The sequence below is a fragment of the Lagopus leucura genome, unplaced genomic scaffold (genome assembly GCF_019238085.1).
Source record: "Lagopus leucura isolate 7727_CA_CO unplaced genomic scaffold, USGS_WTPT01 Super-Scaffold_100008, whole genome shotgun sequence".
Classification (NCBI taxonomy): domain Eukaryota; kingdom Metazoa; phylum Chordata; class Aves; order Galliformes; family Phasianidae; genus Lagopus; species Lagopus leucura.
In genome coordinates, this window is record NW_024962265.1 from 3,042,193 (window position 1) to 3,063,703 (window position 21,511).

At 43.0% G+C, this 21,511-nt stretch overlaps 1 protein-coding gene across 3 annotated transcripts in view; it reads right to left on the bottom strand.

Moving 5' to 3' along the window:
* Positions 1-18,783, bottom strand: part of PRKCQ (protein kinase C theta) — a 48,630-nt gene extending 29,847 nt beyond the window's left edge. Inside the window, exons 1-4 of one of the 3 annotated variants that reach the window (XM_042872628.1) lie at positions 18,639-18,783; positions 1,842-2,092; positions 1,595-1,748; positions 369-494 (exon numbers count right to left, since the gene is read on the bottom strand). In XM_042872628.1, coding sequence (XP_042728562.1) covers positions 369-486 — 118 coding nt within the window. In that variant the 5' untranslated portion in view covers positions 487-494; positions 1,595-1,748; positions 1,842-2,092; positions 18,639-18,783. Of the gene's footprint in view, positions 1-368; positions 495-574; positions 772-842; positions 862-1,594; positions 1,749-1,841; positions 2,093-18,638 lie in introns of those variants that run through there. The other 2 variants (XM_042872630.1, XM_042872629.1) reach the window with 2 other exon arrangements.
* Between the last annotated feature and the right edge of the window lie 2,728 nt (positions 18,784-21,511).

A 21,511-nucleotide genomic window follows, 5' to 3' on the forward strand; every position in this document is an offset into this window, starting at 1 on the left:
TTCCAGGATATTTCTAGGACACCCAGATTTTATCTGCCTGAAGTCCCAACTGACAAAACAACAACAGCTGCTTGTATAAAAGTGAAACTGAGTACAGCACAGCTCATCAGCTGTGTCACATACTGGGACTTGCAACTCGGTTGATAAAAATCTCACATTGAAGACAGCGACTTTGTTAAGCACCATCTTAAAATCAGATTTTCTTGCACACGGTGCTGAGTCCAACCTTGCCTCATGTTTAGCCACAGAAAGCTCTTTATAAACCCTTATAAATATTGACCACGTGCTTCCCACACACCAGTATTGGCACAGTAAGGCACACGTTTCCTACAAAAGCTCACGTACACATTTAACACCTCCCCACTTACCTGACTCCACGGCTTCTTTAACCATCACAGCACAGTAAGGGTTAATCACCTCCCCTTGTGATGGCAGGTAAGGGCCACTGTCATAGTTGGATAAACCAATACGCAGAAAGGGAGACATGACGAGTCCTGTGTCAAACAAAAGACAAGGCAATATTTGGGAAGAGTCTAAAAATTCCCTTGGTTTTAAACCAGCCTCTTATCTTCACCAGTCAGGAGTAGACCAGCCGTTAGTTATCCACCCAGCTGAAGCTCTCTGACTTCCTCCACTGTCCCACGAGATGATGGACTGACCGAGTGCTGCTGAATGTGTGCAGTGTAATGTAATGTAGCTGTCAGCTTAATTACGGAGCTGAACTCATCGCAAGCCTGGAAAGACCCACGATAGCAGCTCTGAGGACTAGCGACTCGACATCAGCTGTCAGAAATGAGAACAATACACAGAAGCCAAATCAGGGTTTTCTTGGCTGGGACAACCTTTGTTGTAATTTATGTTGAGTCATGTGCTCATGAAGCTGTAAGCTATGTGAACAGAAGGGGTTTTGGGAATATAAGGCTGTTAGAAGCCTGGAAGTTGAACATGAAACCGTGAAATAACTGCATACTATTTATATACAGCATGGAAATAATCTTAGGCTTCCAACTGACTGGGTGCTGACCCATACTCATCAGTGAAACTATAAAGAGAAAATTCAGCTTGTATGAACCATACTGTGTAGAGGGTGGAGCCAAAAAAAGGATTTCAGGATTTAGGCAGCTGAAAACAGAAACATGAAAAAACAAGATGCCAGGAAACACAACGCCTTTGGGTTCGTCTTCTCTGCAGGCTCTTTGAGAGCTTCAACTGAGAAAATTGATTGAATCCAGCAATTACTAACTGCTGTAGATGGTGCTCATCTTTGTGTCATCTGGACCCAAGGACTGGCATTTACCACCCAACTTTTGTGCAAACTTCTAAGCACATTATTCTTGGCTTCTCTTCCAGACAATGGAGTGCAAGAGACATTTTGAACTTCACTGTAGATGTCTGAGCTTTGGACCACCGAAGTTAAATAAACTACCAGCAGCTGTTACCTGCCAAATACTTTGTTCAACTACAACAGTAAAAAATGAAAAATATGTGGGGTGGGATGCAGCCCAAGCCCAAGCCTCTTACATATGAAATGCTCCATCCCAATGATAACATATCAGACAATCTACATTCATTGCTGGGAATGACATTTTCTTACCTGTAAATGGTATTTCCTGATACACAAATTCAGTCTTTGGCTAGAGAGGCTTCTCTGGTCATCACAGTTGTTGACAACATGGAAAGGATTTTCTTGTATGTAAGAATGAGGGTAAGAGTTCTTCTAGTTTGGCTGACTTTAAATCTTTGACTCTCTGTTCAGGGAGACAGGAAAGAGGACCATCAACGATAAAAGAAAACTTGAGAAAACAAGATGTAGTCTTTTCCTTGACTGCCTTCTCTCTTACCCAGCAACATGGAGTGACGAGTTTCCATCAGTACCAGTGCAAAAGTCCAGGGCAACAGTGAAATTCAGAACAACTTCCTAGCCATAGGTGTCCCTGTTCATCGAAGGCGTGTTGGACTGAACGACCACGAAAGGTTCCTTCCAACTCAGATGATTCTATGATTCTATGAACTTTGTGTTAGTGCATGGCCAAGTCTCAGAAGGTTTTTGTTCCACTTGCCTCATGGATATGGTGAGATTTTCTCCTTCTTCCTGTTTTATGAAATGAAGACAAACAGCTATAGTTAGCACTGGGACTGAACCATCAACTATCCTGTCCTGAATAATCACAAGTGTTGAGCACTCTGGCTGCCACACTTTCTGAGACTTTTGCAAACAGGTGCCTGTGCAGCAAACTGCAGTTATTGTCTGATAGCAATTTGAGAAGAGGAGGCTTTGTTGGTGGTTCCCTAATTTTTTTTACCTGACATAAGGACAATCCATGCACTGACAACATATGAAGACTCTCCTTCCTATGTGATCTCTTTGAAGAGTTTTGCAGACACATTTTATCCAAGTGCCTCATGAACTTTCTCTGGAAGACACTTGCATTTAGATATTCAAGTACAAGTAGCTCTGTAAGGAGATGTCATGGTTTTATGATTTTTGGTTATAGGTATTCCCCATCATAACGGAAACTGTTGACAGGAGGGACATTTGTGACACTGCACAGTAGTGACAGTAGTGACATTACGAGTAGTCCATGGCATAAAGGCTGAAATTTCACAGAATCACAGAGCTGTAGGGGCTGGAAGGGACCTCCAGTGATCATCAAGTCCAATCCTCCTGCAAAGCAGGCCCCTACAGCAGGCTGCACAGGTAGGTTCCAGGTGGGTCTTGAATATCTCCAGAGGAGGAGAATCCATAACCTCCCTGGGCAGCCAGTTCCAGTGTTCCATCACCCTTACTGTGACGAATTTCCTTTGCATATTGGTCCAGAACTCCCTATACTCCACTTTATGGCCGTTTTCCCTTGCCCTTACCCACTGTCCACACTGAAAAGAGGTTGTCCATGTCCCTTAGCCTCCCACACTTAAGATACTTATGAACATCAATAAGATCCTCTCTCAGTCTTCTTTGCTCAAGACTGAACAGACTCAGGTCACACAGCCTTTCCTCAAAGGAGAGATGCTCCAGGCCCTTTATAATCCTTGTGGCCCTGTGCTGGACTCTCTCCAGGAGATCCCTGTCCTTCTTGTACTGGGGAGTCCAGAACTGGATACAGTACTCCAGGTGTGCCCAACCAGGGCATAGCAGAGGGAGAGGATCACCTCCATTGATCTGCTGGCCACAGTCCTGCTAATGCACCCCAGGATCCCATTGGCCTTGGCCACGAGGGCACACTGCTGGCTAAATGGCCGACCTGTCGTCCACCAGGACCCCCAGGTCCTTCTCCACAGAATTCCTCTCCTGCAGGTCATGTCCCAACCTGTACTGATACTTGCAGTTATTCTTTCCCAGGAGCAAGACTCTACACTTACACATTTCTGCATTTATTGACAGAAGCACAGAAATTTGATCAAATTAGGTAGGAAAAAAATCTCAATAACAGGAATATTATCATTATTATGTAGTTAAAATTGTGAAGACACATTGTTCTACTAATAGCATTGCTACAAAAATTGAAGTTTAGATGTGCTACATAGTACATGTTCAAATCTGTGGATCTGGTCCCTAAATAGTGATATTTAAAACCAAGAAAAACTAAGCTGGAAACCCAGCTTCCTAATGCTATATTTCATTTTGGCTTTGCACTTAAGCACCTCTTGAGCAGGTTTCCTGAAGAGATTCTGGTTTCTCCTCCAACCTTAGAGATACTCAAAAATTGTTTGGACATGGCCCTGGGCTACAGTGTCCAGGAAGCCCTGCCTGAGCACTGCAGTTGGACACGATGACCTCCAGAGCTCTGTTCCAGTCTCAAACAATCTGCAATTCTGTGAAACCATATGTGGGACAGATCTCACTTAATCCTAGGTGCCCATGGCAGCGGTGTCTCCATGCAAACAGTTATCTGGACTCTTTACAAAAGAACAGAGAGAAACCAGCACCCCATGGTGAACTGGACTCATTTTACATCCCTCTGTTGTATATGCTGAATCTCCTTCTCATCTTTGAGAGCAAAGGGGCTGACTGGGTACAATCAGTTCACTTGTAACACTTCCATTGCAGAGATGTAATTTTGATCATGTTTCCCAAGCCGTTACAACTTTCAGAAATTTCACTGCACTGTATCAGATCTGCAAAACTTTTGTTAGGATTTCACACAAACTAGGCTACCACATGAAATGTTCAGTAGCCACCATGAAACAGGCAAGCATTTCCTCCCAGCTGCAAAGCATGTAGGTTTGGCTCACTCGGCGCTAGCTGTAGGAAACCAACAGCTGCTTGTATAAGCCTTGCAAAAGCTGGCTAAAACCTGTCTAAATCCAAAATTTAGTGTTGTACCAGCCTTGTGTGAGTGCTCTGCCCTGGAGTAATTTCTTCACTCTGTCTAATAAATCAGACAAATAATCAGCTTCCTGCTTCTCTCTGTCTTTCCTGAAACCACCTTGGCTTTGGCCCAAACATCTGTTTTCCAGATCATCTCTCCAACATTTGCCACTACGGAACTGCTACTTGGCTGAAATTCACAGCCATAAACAATTAAGGAACAACACACTCAGCTCCACAAGCAGCTCACTGTAATAGCAACAGTTTAATTTAACACTAAGAAGCAGCTGCAATAGGTATAGATAGTGTCTGCTTAACTTCCCAGTGGAAAAGGTACTACTGTAAGGTATTGAGAATGAAATGAATCCTTTTAATAAAGGGCCACCTGCAACCTCTCCTCCTATAAAAAAACAAATGCAGCTTACTCAGTTTTCAGCATATACCCTCCTTCATTGGCACCCTGGTGAATAGCGGAACATATAGAAATCTTTCCTGGATGATATTAGGAAGTAATAAAGTCTTTAGTATCCTTAATCAGTTGTGGTTAAGGAGAGAGGAAGAACTGAGCTGCTGCTCGAAGTCAGCAGAACTGCACTGAAGACAACTGCCTGTTGAATTGATGCTTCTGTGTTTCACTGAATGAAAATGGATGCAAACATGATGCAGAAAAAAGATAGCAAATTACTGAATGAGGACCAACTGGAAGTGAAAAGTTAATATCTCCAGATTTGAGAAGTCAGTCTCCTAACTTTGTCTCTTTTTGAGGCACAGCTGTGCATACAAAATCAATTCATTATTTGAGGATCAGTTTCCCCAAGACAGAAAGAAATCAGGAATGAATCAGAAGGGTATGAACTTTCCCCCAGCTCCTGACAGGCATCTTCCAACCAAAAAGACAGATCCTTACCCTGCAAACATCTGTTTGTATGGATGGTGCAGATCTGAACATGAGCATAACTCAACATGCCTCACAGCCTTCTTGCAACTTTCAGGAACTGTCCTTATTAGTGATACAATACTGGATGCTAAGAGAGATGGATAGGGTTTCTGCTTCTCTCCCCTGCCTCCTGATGTCCTACAGCCCATATGTACAACTAAGAACAGGCACATAGAAGCGTAGAATCATTAGGGTTGGAAAAGAGCAGTAAGAGTATCTAGTCCAACCATCGAGCCATCCCCACCATGCCCACTAACAATGTCCCTCAGTGCCACATCTACTCTTTTCTTCAACACCTCCAGGGTGTGACTCCACCACCTCCCTGGGCAGCCTGTGCCAGTACACCATCACTCCTCCTGAGAAGGTAACAAACTCCTTCAAGTGACCTTTCTTTTGGGTGCCTGTACCACCCATTGTTTCAATGAAGATAAAAACAGCCTGTTTGCAAAGGAAGAAGTTCATAAACCCTCTGGGTGGCACTCAGAACTTCTCATGCTTTTGTTTTACAATGGTGGGGAGTTAGGGGAGGAGGAGGAAAGGGAAGGGAATTTGTGCAGCTGTTGAATTTCCCCTCTTTTCAAAGTCAGCCACCCATCTGCAGCCAGGGTCACAAAAGTAGTGGAGGGAGAAGGTAAGGGAAGGCAAAGCAATAAGTCTCTAATGGAGTTGGTACACTAGCAAACTCCTGGCAACAAACAAGCCTCCCAGAACTTCAAGGAACTACTTGACTTCAGCATAGAGGTGGTGCTCTCCAGAATAACCCTTCCCCATGGTTTGCAGACATAGCAAAACCAGGTTAAACATTTGCCATATAGAAATGAGGCTTCTAGATTTTTCTGGGGCCCATGGTAGGCATGGGAATAGGGGATTTCCCTTTAAATGTCTGTGGGCCATCTTGTGATGCTGTATTTAGAGCAAGCTGAGTGTGTGACTACTCTATATATAGCATTCAGAAATGGCTGTTTGGACACTGCTGAGCTCATGTGGTTTCCTCCTGTTGCATTTGTTGTGCACAAGTCAAGACAGGAGCCTCAGGTCTATTTTCAGATTTAGAAGTGATTTAGCTAAGGTGGAGTTAATATGGGTGAACAGATTTATAATTGTTTAAAGGTTGGTTTTCATCCCTCTGGGGAAATCACACAAAACAGGAGGATGTTAGTAATGCCAATAGTCATCCACAGATTCTAGTATGGGATCTACAATACTTGAAGCAGAACAAGCTTATCTAGATGGACCTTAAAAACAGGAAGTTTGTGCTTTGTTATCCTCACATTGCCACTTAACAACTGTTGTAAATGCACCTAAATGCAGGCTGTGTACAGCTTTCCAACCCATCTCGGAGTGCAGGCTCTCAAACTTCCACTACCACTGTGTCAGCTATCTGTGTAGGGTATGGGACCAGGGAACAGGTTAATCTAAAAGTGGCCCTTCTCTTTTTCTGTACTTGATAAATGAGTTTGCAGCTGGATCCGTTTCCTGGCCTGACTAATCCCGTGGGTCTGCAGTATGCAGGGAAATGCATGAAGTAGGAATGCCATAGTAGGAAGTCATACAGCAACTGCATGTTGGTAGGGATAAATAGGCTGGGAAACTTGGGCTTCTCTGTTACATCCACATGAATATATGCAGACAATTGCAACGTTCATCACTCCAGCTTCCATCTTATCCATTAAAGAGGTGTAAGTACTTGTGGGACATCATAAAATGGTAGAATGTCTTGGGTTGGAAGGGACCTCAAAGATCATCCAACTCTCCTGCCATGGGCAGGGTTGCTAACCACTAAATCAGGCACTATACATACTTTGTGCTATCCCAGAAAAGACATCTAAAATAAGTTAGGCTGACTCTATCCTGGTATCATTATTTCCCCACTAGCAAGAATCGCTACATCTACCCCAAAGAAGCTCAGAATCAGAGAAGTAGAGAAGTCCTGCTGATGATGTTCAGGTGCCAGTGAAAAAACCCAGACCTTAGGGCTTAATCTAGGAGCAGTGTATTCATGCCTAGCAGCTACGATAGCTTGAAAGAGCAATGAAATATAGCAGGGTGGGGACCCCACACTTCCTGCTTGGCTTTCACTGCTCTGAAAGTGACACTAAAACTGGAAAGAGGGTTGAGAGGGACACTCCGCATCGCCTTTTAATTTTTTTAATTTTTATTTTTTAAAAAGAACTCAAATTCTTCCATCAAAAGGACAGTCTCTTTCAGAAACACCTTTTGCTCTCCAGGAGACAGTGTGATTTTTTCTTTCTGGAGAGGCAAGATTTTAAAAGCTAAAACCCTTGTTATTTCTGTTAACAGGAAAGAGAAGCAGAGCAGACTTGCCAAAAAGAAAAAGCCAAATCCCTGTTGGGAATATCCTCCTGTCTTCGGAGCTAGGTCATAACTGAGTAACTCCAGCTTTCGTGAATACTTATCATATATGCTCTTGAAACATAGCAAACTTTTCCCCTCACCTGTCCCACAGGAAAGAGACACACCTATTCATTTTACTCTTTGTTTTTTTGTGAATTATTTTTTCTTTTGGGTGCAGGTTATTAAAAGCAAGCCGTTGGCGTTGCTTTCTTATTTTCCTAGGGAGCTTCTGATTAATTTCATTTCCAGCATCACTCAATTTCTGCAATGTTTGAGTCACACAGACTCCAAAGAAACACTTGAAAAATAATTATCCCCATTGTATTTATTTAATTAGTTCTAAATTCATATTATCTTTCAGGCTTTGACTATCTTCTAAGACATACAGGCCAAACTTGAAACAACAGTGCCTAATTTTTCAAACCATGCACTTTCAAAGAGCTAGTTAGTGTAACGAAGGAAATAAATATCTTGAGCTGAGATATAGCCACAAGATCTCCTTTTCTTCGCTCTCTCATTTGTTTGCCCAGCAGTTCCTGTAAGAAACACCAGTTTTGAGACACCAGTTAACAGACCTCTTTGTGTTTTTAAATGACACAATTAGAGTTTGCCTCAAATACTTCACCATCTTGCTCCAGCACGGCCGCTAATGCTCTGAAATGAACTTCCTGTCAGTCTACAGCTCTTTTTCTCTTTCTTTCCATTAAAATAAAAATAAAACTTTAAAAAGTTTAGAGGAAGGGGAAGGGCCATCATGGGACATATTAATATTGTTCCTTCTGCAGGCGTGGTTTCATGCCTAGGCTTAACCCTGTTCAGCAGTTGAGGCATTTAATATTTTTATTTAATCTGGAAACCTTATAAATGCATTTGGACCTAGATTCATGGAAATATTGGGCTGGAAAAGAGCGTTTTGCTCATCCCTCTGCCTCCTGGCAGACTATATCTACATCATTTTTATCATATCTTTCTGGCCATCTGTGGGAATGAAGCAACCTCTGTGCCTGGTATTACCACATATTCCTCAAAAATATGGCCAAATTTGACACATAGGAACCTCAGACTGCAAATGGAATCTATGTCAAACAACCACACCTTACAAGTGTGTGGCACAAAGGATTTAGGAGACTTATTTAGGAAATTCAGGCACACTAACAACCTGAGCATTACCCCCTGAGCACTCGACACAGCTCACACTTCCCAATTAGCACCAGAAGGGGTGTTTCAAACCATTCAGCCTTCTCCACATCCTTGCATTTTCAAGTTTACTCTGCTAAATACCTTAAAAGCAGAAATACCTCCTACATGGCAGCTCCCCGGCTTCTGCCTTCCTTTTCTGCTCCATCAATCTCTGCCGCAATGGTTTCACTGAAATCATGCCGAGTCCTTTGTTTCCATCCATCTCATTACTCTTTTCTGTAGATGTCACATTTATGCCCTCTTTTGTCAAGACAACTACAAGACCAACCTCTGTGCCTTTCCCACTCTAAATGACTTGGGACTCCAGAGATCTTTTTATAGAAGCTTTGACACATTATTCATAGAATGTCCTGTGTTGGAAAGGACCTTAAAGATCATCTAGTTTCAACCCTCCTGCTGTGGGCAGGGCTGCCAACCAATAGACCAGGCTGCCCAGAGTCACATCCACTCTTCTTCAGAGCCCAGTTTACAGTAACAGAGCCCAGTTTAAACTGTTTCTATATTACAAGGCAGTTCTGAATCCAGTTAGGCTGGAAGCTCTCTTCCATGTACAATCTGATGTCCTTTCGTCATCATCAGAACCTCAGGGTTGTTTCTAAGAGACATTCCATCTCTCTCCGTATCTTCCCACATTGTTTATCACTGATCCATCAGTTTCTTTCTGTGTAACTTTCTTTACTTATTTCCCTGACTGGGGGGAATGCAGTGTTCTGACTGGGAATATGCAGTGGGTGGAAGAATGCAATACAAAGGTCAGCCAAAATTCATTTTAGACCAAAGTGCTGAAATCAGAGGGATTGTGTTCTTTGTATTTCTCTTTCTTCCTTTCTTTTCCCATAAAACATGTCCTGGCTGCTAAAGCAAAATTTCATGGATTTGGCTTCATGCTATGTGAAGAGAGAAACCACCTCCCTTCTCCTTCAGACTCTCCATGTTTTTCCTAGTAGTTAGCACAAATTAACATTGGATTACATTGTTTTGTGAGCTCAGAAGGTAGTGCAGCAACTCACATAGAGCCAACAAATATTCAGTCTTACATTAGCTATCCTACACTATTTATCTTGGTACCACTGCGGCTTATGATCAGTAGGAACCATGAAGTATTCATACCTCAGCAGAGGTTTCCTAAACAAGTTGAGCCATGCAGAGTGCAAAGAAGATAGTACACACAGAATCATAGAATCTTTAACGTTGAAAAAGACCACTAAGATCATCCAATCCAACCATCAAACTATCAACATCTCACCAGACAGAAAAAATTTCAGTTATGCACTTGGATATCCAAGGGCAGAATCAGAGGTAGTCCTGGTACATTCTCAAAATTCAGAAGAGTTTAGCTCAGAAGTGATGTCACCTCTGTACAGCAAATTAGCCAGTGCAGTAATTGCAAAGGTACAACAGTGATTGTTTGCTTTACTCAAAAAAGATCCCTTTTACTCTGATCAGAAAAGTTCCAGAAAAATCATGGAGATGTTTTGCTCCAGAGATGACAAAAGATGCGGTAAAGGCAGTAATCAGGTACCACCCTTTCCTTCCCACAGTCCCAAAGGTAAAATAAACCCTTTTTCTGAGGTGAAAGCATAGCTGTTGTTTAATATACATACGGCTGCAGAACCAGATCTTTCAGAGAGGTTGTGCAGGTAGGAACTGCATTATCAGTATCACTGAAATTTTTAAAAGAAATGTAGATATTTCCTAAAAGGAATAATCTCTTAGGCTCACATCAGTATCATGGTCCTGGTATCAGGGTGGATATTAGGAAAAACTTTTTCTCTGAATGAATGGTCAAACAAAGGAGCAGGCTGCCCAGGGAGGTGGTGGAGTCTGTCCCTGGAGGTGTTCAAGAAACATGGAGATGTGGTACCTAGCAATGTGCTTTAGTGTGCACTGTTGGTGGTAGGTAGACCATTGGATGATATTAACGGCATTTTCCAACCTTAATGATTTGATGGCTCTGTGATTCCTCAGGCAGAAATTTATGGTCACATAGGCTACATAAATACGGGTACATCCACTGACCCTGATGCACTAGAGCTACCCTTCCCTCTTCTCTTTGCCCTTAACAAGCAGTCAGAAGTTGGAATCCATTTTAGGGCCAGATCTACTTGATGTTTTTGTAAATGGCTGTGAAAAAAAAATAAATCATTGATATCTTTATTTAACTTCCTATGGGTTTTATGGGCTACAGTTGCCCTGACGAATACCCTCCCCTTGTATGAAGGGGAGGAGGAGACGGGGGAGCTGAAAGCAGAAGCCAGAGGATGCATGTTCTCTACTATTTCAGCAGTATTATACATCAAAACATAAAAAACAAGTGTCACAGCTCTGTTGCAGAAAGCTATTGTGGGAGGGGGAAATCTAGCTAAATTCAGTTCTTAGTATGTGCACAGCAATTCAAGACAAATAACAGCGACTCCCGCATTGGCATTTTTCTCTCTTGTTTCCATGGATAAGCAGGGTAAAACCTTGCCTAAATCCCATACACAAGCTAGAACAAATCTCTCTAAGCCTCAGCTGCTCCTTATTTTCTCAGTGTACCAGTTCAAAATGCCAGCTCTTTTCTCTCAGATGGATTCTTCCCTCACCGCAGTCCTGATGTGTACTACAAGCTCACCAGCACAAAGAAGCTCCACAGAAAATTCAAACTGTTACATCAAAGGACTCCTCAAAATTAAAGGCTTCAATCCGAGTGGAAAATTATCCAAGTATAAGTTTACTTTTGAAGCAAGATTGAAGTTATGCATGTATTATTAGTATACTTGTGCCAGAGCAAAACTGCAATGTCTGCCAACTTCATAAAGTCACTGTAGCCTTACACTTGTGTTTGCAACTAGTCCTGCTAATAGCATTTCTCATATCTTTTTCTTCATTAAAGTAGCAGACTTCAAGTCACATACCTGATCAGTTTATTTAGGTTACTAGCTAAATTTCGCTGTCAAAAAGACACATGAATATCACAGTGAGATTACTGCTATTGCCTGGTCGCTCCTGAGGACAGAATTTGGACTGAAGTGTTCAATTACTACATAAACACGGCCAATGCATACATCTACCAAACTAAAGAAGAACATTATTACAAGTCCAATGCTATGGGTACATTTCTTCAAGAGATTCTTCTCCCACAGAACACCAGAATAACTCCACAAAACAACTACGTAACAAAAGTTCTACAGACAACTTGCTTTGAGAATATATTGCTCTTGATTCCTGTGCTCCTGAAACGAATGCCTTAAGTACATCTTCTCAGATCAAGTGTGTTTTATAATAGTGAAACATTCCTTATGCTTACTGGGATGGGCTATGTTTATTATTTTATTCCAGAAAACATCTGGTACAGTGACATAAGGGGGACTTCCTGCTTGCACTTCCTGCCCTGTGTGGGTATCTTCTCTGGAGTGAATTATCTAGATGTGATGGCAGAATAGTGCTTGTGTTTGATTTAGAGCTACAGTTTCGGTTATGTTCGCTACAGTCTTCTATTCGATCTCAGCTTGGATATTAGGAAAAATTCTCAGAAAGAGCAGTGAGGCATTGGAACAGACTGCCCAGGGAGGCTCTGGATTTTTCTTCTCTGGAGATAGTCAACACCTGCCTAGATACCTACGTGTGCAGCCTGCTGTAGGGGGCCTGCTTTGCAGGAGGGCTGGACTTGATGATCTCTGGAGGTCCCTTCCAGCCTCTACAATTCTGTGATTCTTTCACATGCCTCATGCAAGGAAAGAAATAGAGGTTTCCATGCAAGGCCCTATCCCTGTAGATAGAGCTGTGTCTGTGTGTTCACAGAATCATAGAATGGCTTGGGTTGGAAGGGACCTCAAGGATCATCAAGTTCCAGTGACCCTGCCACAGGCAGGGTTGCCAGTGGTTAGATCAAGTACTAGATCAGAATGCCTAGGGCCCCCTCCAAACTGTCCTTAAACACCTCCAGGGATGGGACATCCACAACATCTCTGGGCAACTTGTTCCAACACCTGACCACTGAGTAAAAAAAATTCTCCCTGACAATGTGGAGGATTCAATAAGGAATTGAATCATGTCCCCTGCCCCATTTTCCTTTCATTCTTCTTCCAGTGCCTACCCTTGTGATGATTTCCTTATTCAGAGGGAGCTACTTTCTCTGATTTCATGTGCTCAACAGGTAAGATGAATCTTCCTGGGATAGAGCCTGTGCCAGACACTGTCACTACAGCACAGCAGTATCACATCGTCTGTTTGGAAGAATATGACATCCAGAAATGTTCAATGGGGAAAAAGATAGCACATGGTATTCAAACAGTTCAGAAAGAGATTCAAACTGGCCAGTGTGCTGGACAGGAAACCTATCGTGTAGCCTGTTCAGTGAGCAGCTACCCTGAGGCAGTCAAGTGGGAATAAAACATTAGGACCTGACTATAAATCTGAAGTTCCACCTGTCATTGCAGTCAGCTATCTCAGCCAATATAGACACTGTTCTGTAAGATTTTCTTCTTAGCTTGTCTATCTACAGATTCTCAAATTACTAGCAGGAAGGCATATACTTCTTCTGAAGTATAGGTAAAAGCCAAACAAAAAGAGCTGTAATAAACAGAGACTGCAAATTTGGAGTTGTTACTGATGGTGAGAAACTTAAGTTCACTTCTTTCCTTGGCATAAGGTGAATGAAAGCCACATAATATAATTTCAGAGGCTGATGCCTCATTCCAGACTTTTCATGTTGAAGTGATCTTGAATAAGTGTGCTTCAGTGAGTCAAATGCAGAGTGAATTTGTGGTTCAATGTTATGAGGAGTCACCTTTGGTGTTGGAAAAATCTGATTTTTCTCCCTATTTTGGGAAGTGTTTCTAGATTTTATCCAGTATGTTTCATATTTCCTCGCTGTCATTTATTGTTAAGAAAGTTTAACAAAAATGTTAGCCTACAACGTCTGGCCCAGAAGATCAGTGAGGAGCTGGTAACCAGTGAGATCCATTTCTCTCACTTTCCTAGCTGAGGTCCCAGTCTTGCTGCACAGGAGCAAATGCATCAGTTTCATTATCCCTTTCTGGCCACATTCTCTCCTGAGAGTAAGGGTTTATCTTCTTTCTGCCCTGACATATATATTATAAGGCTGGCCACTGTAGGTCATTAAGGTCCTACTAAATACAAGCTGAACAGTTTGAGTGTATGAAATGAAGCTAATACTGTTGGAACCAGAAGTGCATGGGCACACACGTCCCTCTGGTCCCAAAAGCAAAAGCACAGTCACCCCTAAATAACTGAAATTGCAACACTGAAACTTCCAATCTAGACTCCAGTCTGCTAACATCTTACTTGGGAGCTGTCACTATGCCATGAAGAACCCTGGCCTATCCATAAATACGAACTTGGAAGACTTCCTTTTTCCTTACATCAACTTATCTCTATTTCTACTTCCGAATCAGTAACGTTTTTGTTACTTCTGCTATAACTCTTTCCTATACACATTGTAAACTTACCAGGATAACTTTTTTTTATTCATCTGTACACTATCGCATCCTCAGCTCCTGGTCAGAGCAATAGTAATTATGGAGAGGGCCCTTCTCCTGTCATGTTTGTTGATAGTTACAATCTGCTAAGTACAGAAATCTTGTTATTGCCTCATTGCATTCAAATGAATGCCTTTAATACCCAGTGTAGGATGTTCCAATCATCTCTATAGGTGCCTCTCTTTGATGCCGTATCAAATTCTTTCCTTTAGCAGTTTGTTGTCTCACAACCGTGGATGAAAACTATCTGAATTTTTCACCATTGTAACTGCCTTATTTACTCTAGGAGATGATTTCAGTGTAGCAATAATTTTTGTAAAATACATATTTTCTACAAAAAAAAATCTGACACATTTGTGTTTTCTTGTTTTCTAGCTCATTATCAATGCAAATAAGATGCAGGGCTGTTTTTAAGCTCAGGTATCCAAGCAGACAGTACTAATGAAATATAAATCACAAAAATTATGCAAGGAAATGCACAATTTCTCCAAAAAAAGTTCTCCTCTGCTCCTGGAGAAGTAGAGACATCTCGTGATAGAAGAGTCCCCGGGCCTTGGGCAGAATGGGTTAGAATTTCCCCATTCTCAGTCATTTACCAATTGGATTTTTTTTTGTATTTGCAAGTTTTTAGGTCTTTTAGTTATTTCCTATGCATATGCTCTTACTATATTGCTGTATCTTTTGAAGATAAGCAGGGCATTTGTGCTTCACAGTGATAAGGAAATGGAAATACACTTCTTATTAATTAAAGCCATGCAAATTAAAAGATACAGTGGTTGAAAAGCATCCCCAAATAGGTCAAATGTGACATGGAAAAGACCATTCACAAAAACTGTGAAAATGTTGCATGGAGTTTATCACCTGCAAATCTCAGAGCTCTTTACAGCTCAGATGAATATCAACACGTTCATTTTGGAGATAAGTGAACCCTACGTCTTCACCACACAGCACCTCGCTGATGGGGTGAGAGAGACAAGGCGCAGCTTTGTGAAATCTACACAATTTCCCTTTCATCTGGCCCTGAATACATCCTTTACCACTGTATACTTCTTCCATTTAGCATTTCTTCTCCAAAGAGTAGACGGAGGAAAGCAGTTTTACATATAGCTGGAAATAAAAATATCTCAAAATGGGAAGATACAATTCTACCCCAGCAAGCTGTTCCAAAGCAGTGGTGTTGCTGTAAGGTGTTACTTTACAAACTGGAGAAATTATCCACTGCTAAAACAGCGGTGCTTAATTTGAAAAGCAACCTGGGCTCATTCCCCGCACATCATCAAAGTTAATTAATTATCTCTACTGCTGGATATAATCTGGTAGGTGATAACAAATTAAAAACCTCCTCCAGGCCTGATAAATCCAATGAACATAATGAACACAAACAAGCAGTAACACAAAAATCACTATGTAATTGCCAATGTCTTCCTTTCAGTCATGCCTACTACTAGGCGTCCCTCTGGTTTGGATTCAAGCATAGGCTTGAAGTATGGAGAATAACATGGCAGAACAGATACAGACCCAATGACTGTCTTCTGTTGTCATCATGTATGTGATTCATTTCCATCTGAGAACTGGAGATGGCACATGAATAACTCTGCAAAGGAACTGTTCATCCACTCTCAGCTGTATGTGCTTGTGATCACATAATCGAGGTACTGACTAGTTTTACAAATGCAGGTTCTGGATATTCGTAGAATCATAAATTCAGTCATAGACTCATAAAGTCATAGAATGGCTTTGGTTGGAAGGGATCTCAAAGGGCATCAAGTTCCAAGCCCCTGCCTTATGCAGGACTGCCAACCACTAAATCAGGCACTAGATCATGTTGCACAGGGCTCCATTCAACCTGGCCTTGAACACCTCTAGGAAGGCAGCATCAAGTGATGGTTCACATCACTGTATGGATTTTTGCTTCATTTTCTGTTTCAGTAATCATTTTTTGAAGGTGTAGGCAAAGACTGACATTCTGCTTATGCAAATCTTGGTCAGTAAAATGGGAAGCAAAATGAGATTTTTCAGCTAAGTTTTTAAATTTAGATCCATGAACATACATGCAAGAAGGTAAGAGCAGCTCTGAGAGAGCAGCTATTCTGACAAAATCCCGGAAGCCAGTTAATATTTCATCTCCTTTCCAGGCTGCTACAGAGCTGGCTAAGCTTTGTAATTAAACCCAGATAATTAGAGAAGAAACCAAACAGTTACCGTCAAAAGTTATATTCACCACATCACCTTGTTTGCAACAAAATTGAAGGATATAGAGAGACTAACCTGGAAAAGATCCAAAGGAGGAAAAATAAGAACTTGCCATGCTGGGAAACTAAGCTGCTGAGGCTTTCCTTCCTTCCACCTCTCCTTCCTTGTCTCTCCCCTTAAGCTTTTCTTTTGAGGCCCTGCACTTCTGATGTGCTGCTGAGGTACACAGTGCATCCGTGAGAAGCTGAGAGCCAACTGACTTTCTTTGAAAGGAAGCACACTTGTGGCAGAAAGAAAAAAAGAGTTATCTCCGCCCTGGCTTTGTAACAATGCTCTCTTCATCTCAGTCTTTGCTGTGCAAAAAAAAAAAAAAAAAAAGAAAGAAAAACAAGAAAAATTTTGTCCAATGTGTCAAAGCAATTACAAACAGTCTGAGCAGAAGGAGAGATCTGTGATGCAGTGTGGATGTTCAGGAGGAAGATCTAAATCCTTGCTGGTAAGGCTTTGGAAAAAATCCCAATGGATGTGTAGAACAGGCGAGAAAGTCTTACTAAGCTTTGCATTGCCTATGTCTGTGCAACTGGGGCATCATCTTAAAGTGGTCAGACTTTCAGCTCAGAAATGTGACTTGCTTCATTCATCATGTGCCCTAGGGGTTGGCCAAAAAGTCATGAGAGGAAACCAATGAGTGCAGCACGGCTTAAGGAGCTCAGAGAAAGTGAGGACTGGTGGATACCAAAGTCTCATGATTAGCCTAGACACCAAAAAAGTAACAGAAGTGACGGCCCAAAGCCTGGCCTGAGATCCAGATTTAAGTGATGTTGGGTGTTCAGCAATAGGCTGCCTTAGGAGGCCCTCTGACACCTTCAGCTGAATGCAGCTCTGTGCCACTGCAACCAAGGGGGACAGGAACCTCCTTGGTGCAGGTGCTCCTTTTGGTCCTTCCATTGGGCTCCTAGCATGCATTTCCTGGAAATCCCCAAATGCTGCATGGGCTCAGCTGGGATGTGGAGTCCTTTTCTAGAAAAGAAAGGATAAAAAGGAGAGGAGAGGAGAGGAGAGGAGAGGAGAGGAGAGGAGAGGAGAGGAGAGGAGAGGAGAGGAGAGGAGAGGAGGGGAGAGGAGAGGAGGGGAGAGGAGGGGAGAGGAGGACAACCTCAGTATCTCAAGGATTTGCCTGTTTAAAAATATGAAAGTCAGAACATTGCTCTATTCACCGCACGTAGTTCTACTTCTTCCTTCCCAACATTTCTTTTTTCTTTTTAATAGCAAGTTCAGTGAAACTTTCTCTCTTCCTGCTCTGGTAACCTTACTAAATAATCTGCTATTAGCATGATTCAATTAAGTGGCTTTCAGCCGCTGGAGTCATTTTCTTTGCCACTGTTATTTCATTTGTGAGAATTTTAAAAAGGGTCCATAAAAAGCTTTCTGTTCCTGAAAGTATCGCATTACTGGAGGCTAGGGAAAAGTACAGCTGGAAAGTGAGCTGCAACGCTTTTACAGGGTTTCATTAAAAAGGATCTGGTTACACCCAAGAGTTTAACTTCATTATCATTCAGCATCCGTGCAGGGAACAGAACCAAGGCCAGGCAGTCAGGCTGAGCTTTTGAGCCCCCTTCTTCAGGAGAACTCACAACACTGTGCAGCAGAGGAGGGATGGAGATGGCTCACTAGTCTTTACTGCTCAAGTCTGCTTTAAAACTTAGCAGAGTTGGTCTGTTGAATATTACACATTTGATCCAAAATTATTTACTCAGATAATGAGATATATTAACAGTTGTAAAACTGAACTTCTATCTCTTACTATGTACTGCTGATGCCACAAAACACCTAAATACATCGAAGAACCTAGCAGGGGAAAATATTTTCCCCCCTATTTTTCCCCAGTTTGTTTACATGGTGTTGAATAACACTCTGGTTATAATCAGTTTTCATTGTTTTTCTCTTTTTCCCCTCTTCTGTGTATCACACGATGTCACCAGGGAGAAAACAACACTTTTTAAAGGCAGGAAAATGTGATTCTGAAACCACAAACACTTGCAAAAGACGGCTTTAAAACCCTGCGACAGAATGAGAACTGAGAGCTGAAGCAGCACGCTGAGAACAAGCATCCCTCTGACACCGCGTCTCGGCCGGAACCGGAGCACCCAGCCTCCCATACCTGATGTCCTCTCAGCGAATGTCGGCTCCGTGCTGATCGGATAGGCGCAGCTCCGAGCAGCCTGGTTCAGCCCGGATCGGCTCAGATCGGCTTGGCACGGCTTGAGAGCAGATCACCTCCGTTGTGCCGCAGCCGCCCCCGCCCCGCTGCCGGAACTGCCCTCGCTGCCTCTTCCTCCTCCTCCTCGGTACCACACGCCTCCCCACCCCTTTGCCTCCTCCTGGGCTGCTCACCGATGGAGCACTGCGTCCAGATGTAGAGTCTTCTGCACAGAAGGGACATGGACCTGGTGGCGTGCGTCCAGAAGAGGGCCACCAAAATGATCCCAGGGATGGAACACTGCCCTATGAGGACAGGCTGAGAGAGCTGGGGCTGTGCAGCCTGGAGAGAGCGGCCTTTCAGTATCTAAAGGGGGTCTACAATAAAGAAAGGGACAGACTTTAACAGAATCTGTCATGATAGCACAAGGGGAAATAGTTCAAACTAAAAGAGGGAAGATTTAGGCTGGATAGTTAGAGGGTGGTGATGCGCTGGAACACACTGCCCAGAGAGGTTGTGGATGCCCCATCCCCCTGGCAAGGGGGGTTGAAACTAGAATGTCTTTGAGGTCACTTTCAACCCAGGCCGTTCTATGATTCTATTATATGATATATGGAAAAAGTTTTTTACAATAAGGGTGGTGAGGCACTGGCACAGGTTGCCCAGAGAGGTGATGGATGTCTCATACCTGCAGACACTCAAGGTCAGGCTGGATGGGGGCTCTGAGCAACCTAATCTAGCTGTAGGTGTCCCTGTACACTACAGTGGAGTTGGACTAGATTACCTTTATGGGTCCCTTCCAATTCAAATGATTCTGTGGTTCTTCATTTATCCCATCATGTTGTGTTCTTGGCCATGGGTGTTTGAGATGTGTCTCTTCCAGACCCAACATTAGACCAGTTATTTAGATGAAATGAGGATGAAACGTGCTCATTAAGGATGAAGAGTACTCATTCAGTGCGTCTCTTTTGGTATTTGAGGATATGAGATATAAATTTTGCCCAGTACATTCCTTGAGATGTACTTGAGATGAAACTTTCTCCACTCCACCATTCTTATGGCCTGCTCCTGCAGTGGAAGATTAGGTGCGATGCTGGGATTTGCTCACAAGTGGATCAAGAGAATGCAAATTGGCCTGGGAACCTGGCAGAGGAGCAACGAGAAGGAAAGGAAACCCCAGAAATGTGAGCACTTTTGGAGAAGGCCACCAGGAATCCCCTCATCCTACAGAAGCACAGAATCACAGAATCACAGAATCACAGAATCATAGGGGTTGGAAGGGACCTCCAGAGATCATCGAGTCCAACCCCCCTGCCAAAGCAGGCTCCCTACATCAGGTTGCACAATTAGGTGTGCAGGCAGGTCTTGAATATCTCCAGAGAAGGAGATACTCTACAACCTCCCTGGGCAGCCTGTTCCAGCGCTCCGCCACCCTCACCCTGAAGAAGTTCTTGCACAGATTTGTGCGGAACTTCCTATGCTGCAGTTTCTGGCCATTTCCCCTTGTCCTGTCTCCACACTGCTGAAAAGAGTCTGGCCACTTTGCCCTCCACACTGGGGCATGCTATTATTCCTCCGTAGATGCAAGACTCTACACTTACTTTTGTTGAACCTCATCCGGTTTTTTTCTGCCCAGCTCTCTAGCCTGTCCAGGTCTTGCTGAATGGCAGCACAGCTTGCAAGGCTACCAGGTTGGTCAAGCACGACCTCCCCCTGGTGAACCCATGCTGACTACTCCTGATAACATCCTTCTCTTCCAGTTGTCTGGAGATGGCATCCAGCACAAGCTGTTCCATCACCTTTCCAGGGACAGAGGTGAGGCTGACTGGCCTGTAACTACCTGGATCTTCCTTCTTGACCTTTCTGAAGACAAGAGTGACATTGGCATTGTATACAATGAATACAAATTCATTACACAATACATTGGGCCACCCATCTCTAAAATAGGGACAGAAAAAGACTTTAGCTCCCAGCAAGACATTTGGCCGTGCAACAAGATCTCAGAGCTGGATAAAGTCCTTGGTAGGACATCTTCTATCCTCTGCTCCAAGAAAAATTCAACATGCTCTTTCTATGGGCTTGCATTGCCCTATCTTGTCCTTCCTGACTCTGACAGCATAGCCCGGAGTTGTCCTTCAGTGCCAGAGAGAATTTCCTTCACACAGAATCACAGAATCACAGAATGGCCAGGGTTGGAAGGGACCTCAAGGATCATGAAGCTCCAACCCCCCCTGCCACATGAAGGGCCACCAACCTCCCCATTTAATACCAGACCAGGCTGCCCAGGGCCCCATCCAGTCTGGCCTTGAACACCTCCAGGAACAGTACATCCACAACCTCTCTGGGCAGCCTGTTCTGGCACCTCACCACTCTCATAGTAAAGAACTTCCCTCTGACATCCAACCTAAATCTTCCCTCCTTCAACTTAAAACCATTTCCCCTTGTTCTGCCCTATTCTACCATTATCTACCCTTGTAAAGACTTGAGTTCACATCTTTGATGTGATTTAAGTCTATTTCTTGCCCTATCCACCAGGGATGTAGAGAACAGATTTTTTCCCTTCTTTTACACAGCAGCATTTTGCATATTTAAAAACCACAGTGCTGCAGTCTGGGAGACAGCTGCCATATTAATTACCCTGCTGACACAAAGCTTCCACTGCAACACGCATCAACTGCTGTGTGCTATTATTGCCATTTAATTTGACTTGTACAACTAATCAGGCATGGCCTTCTACAACAGACAAGGCCACTCCTGTGGGTGTAGGTATTTGGAAACCAAAAGCCCTTAAAGCTGCATCTTTCTGGTGGAAAGTATCACCACAAGCCATCATG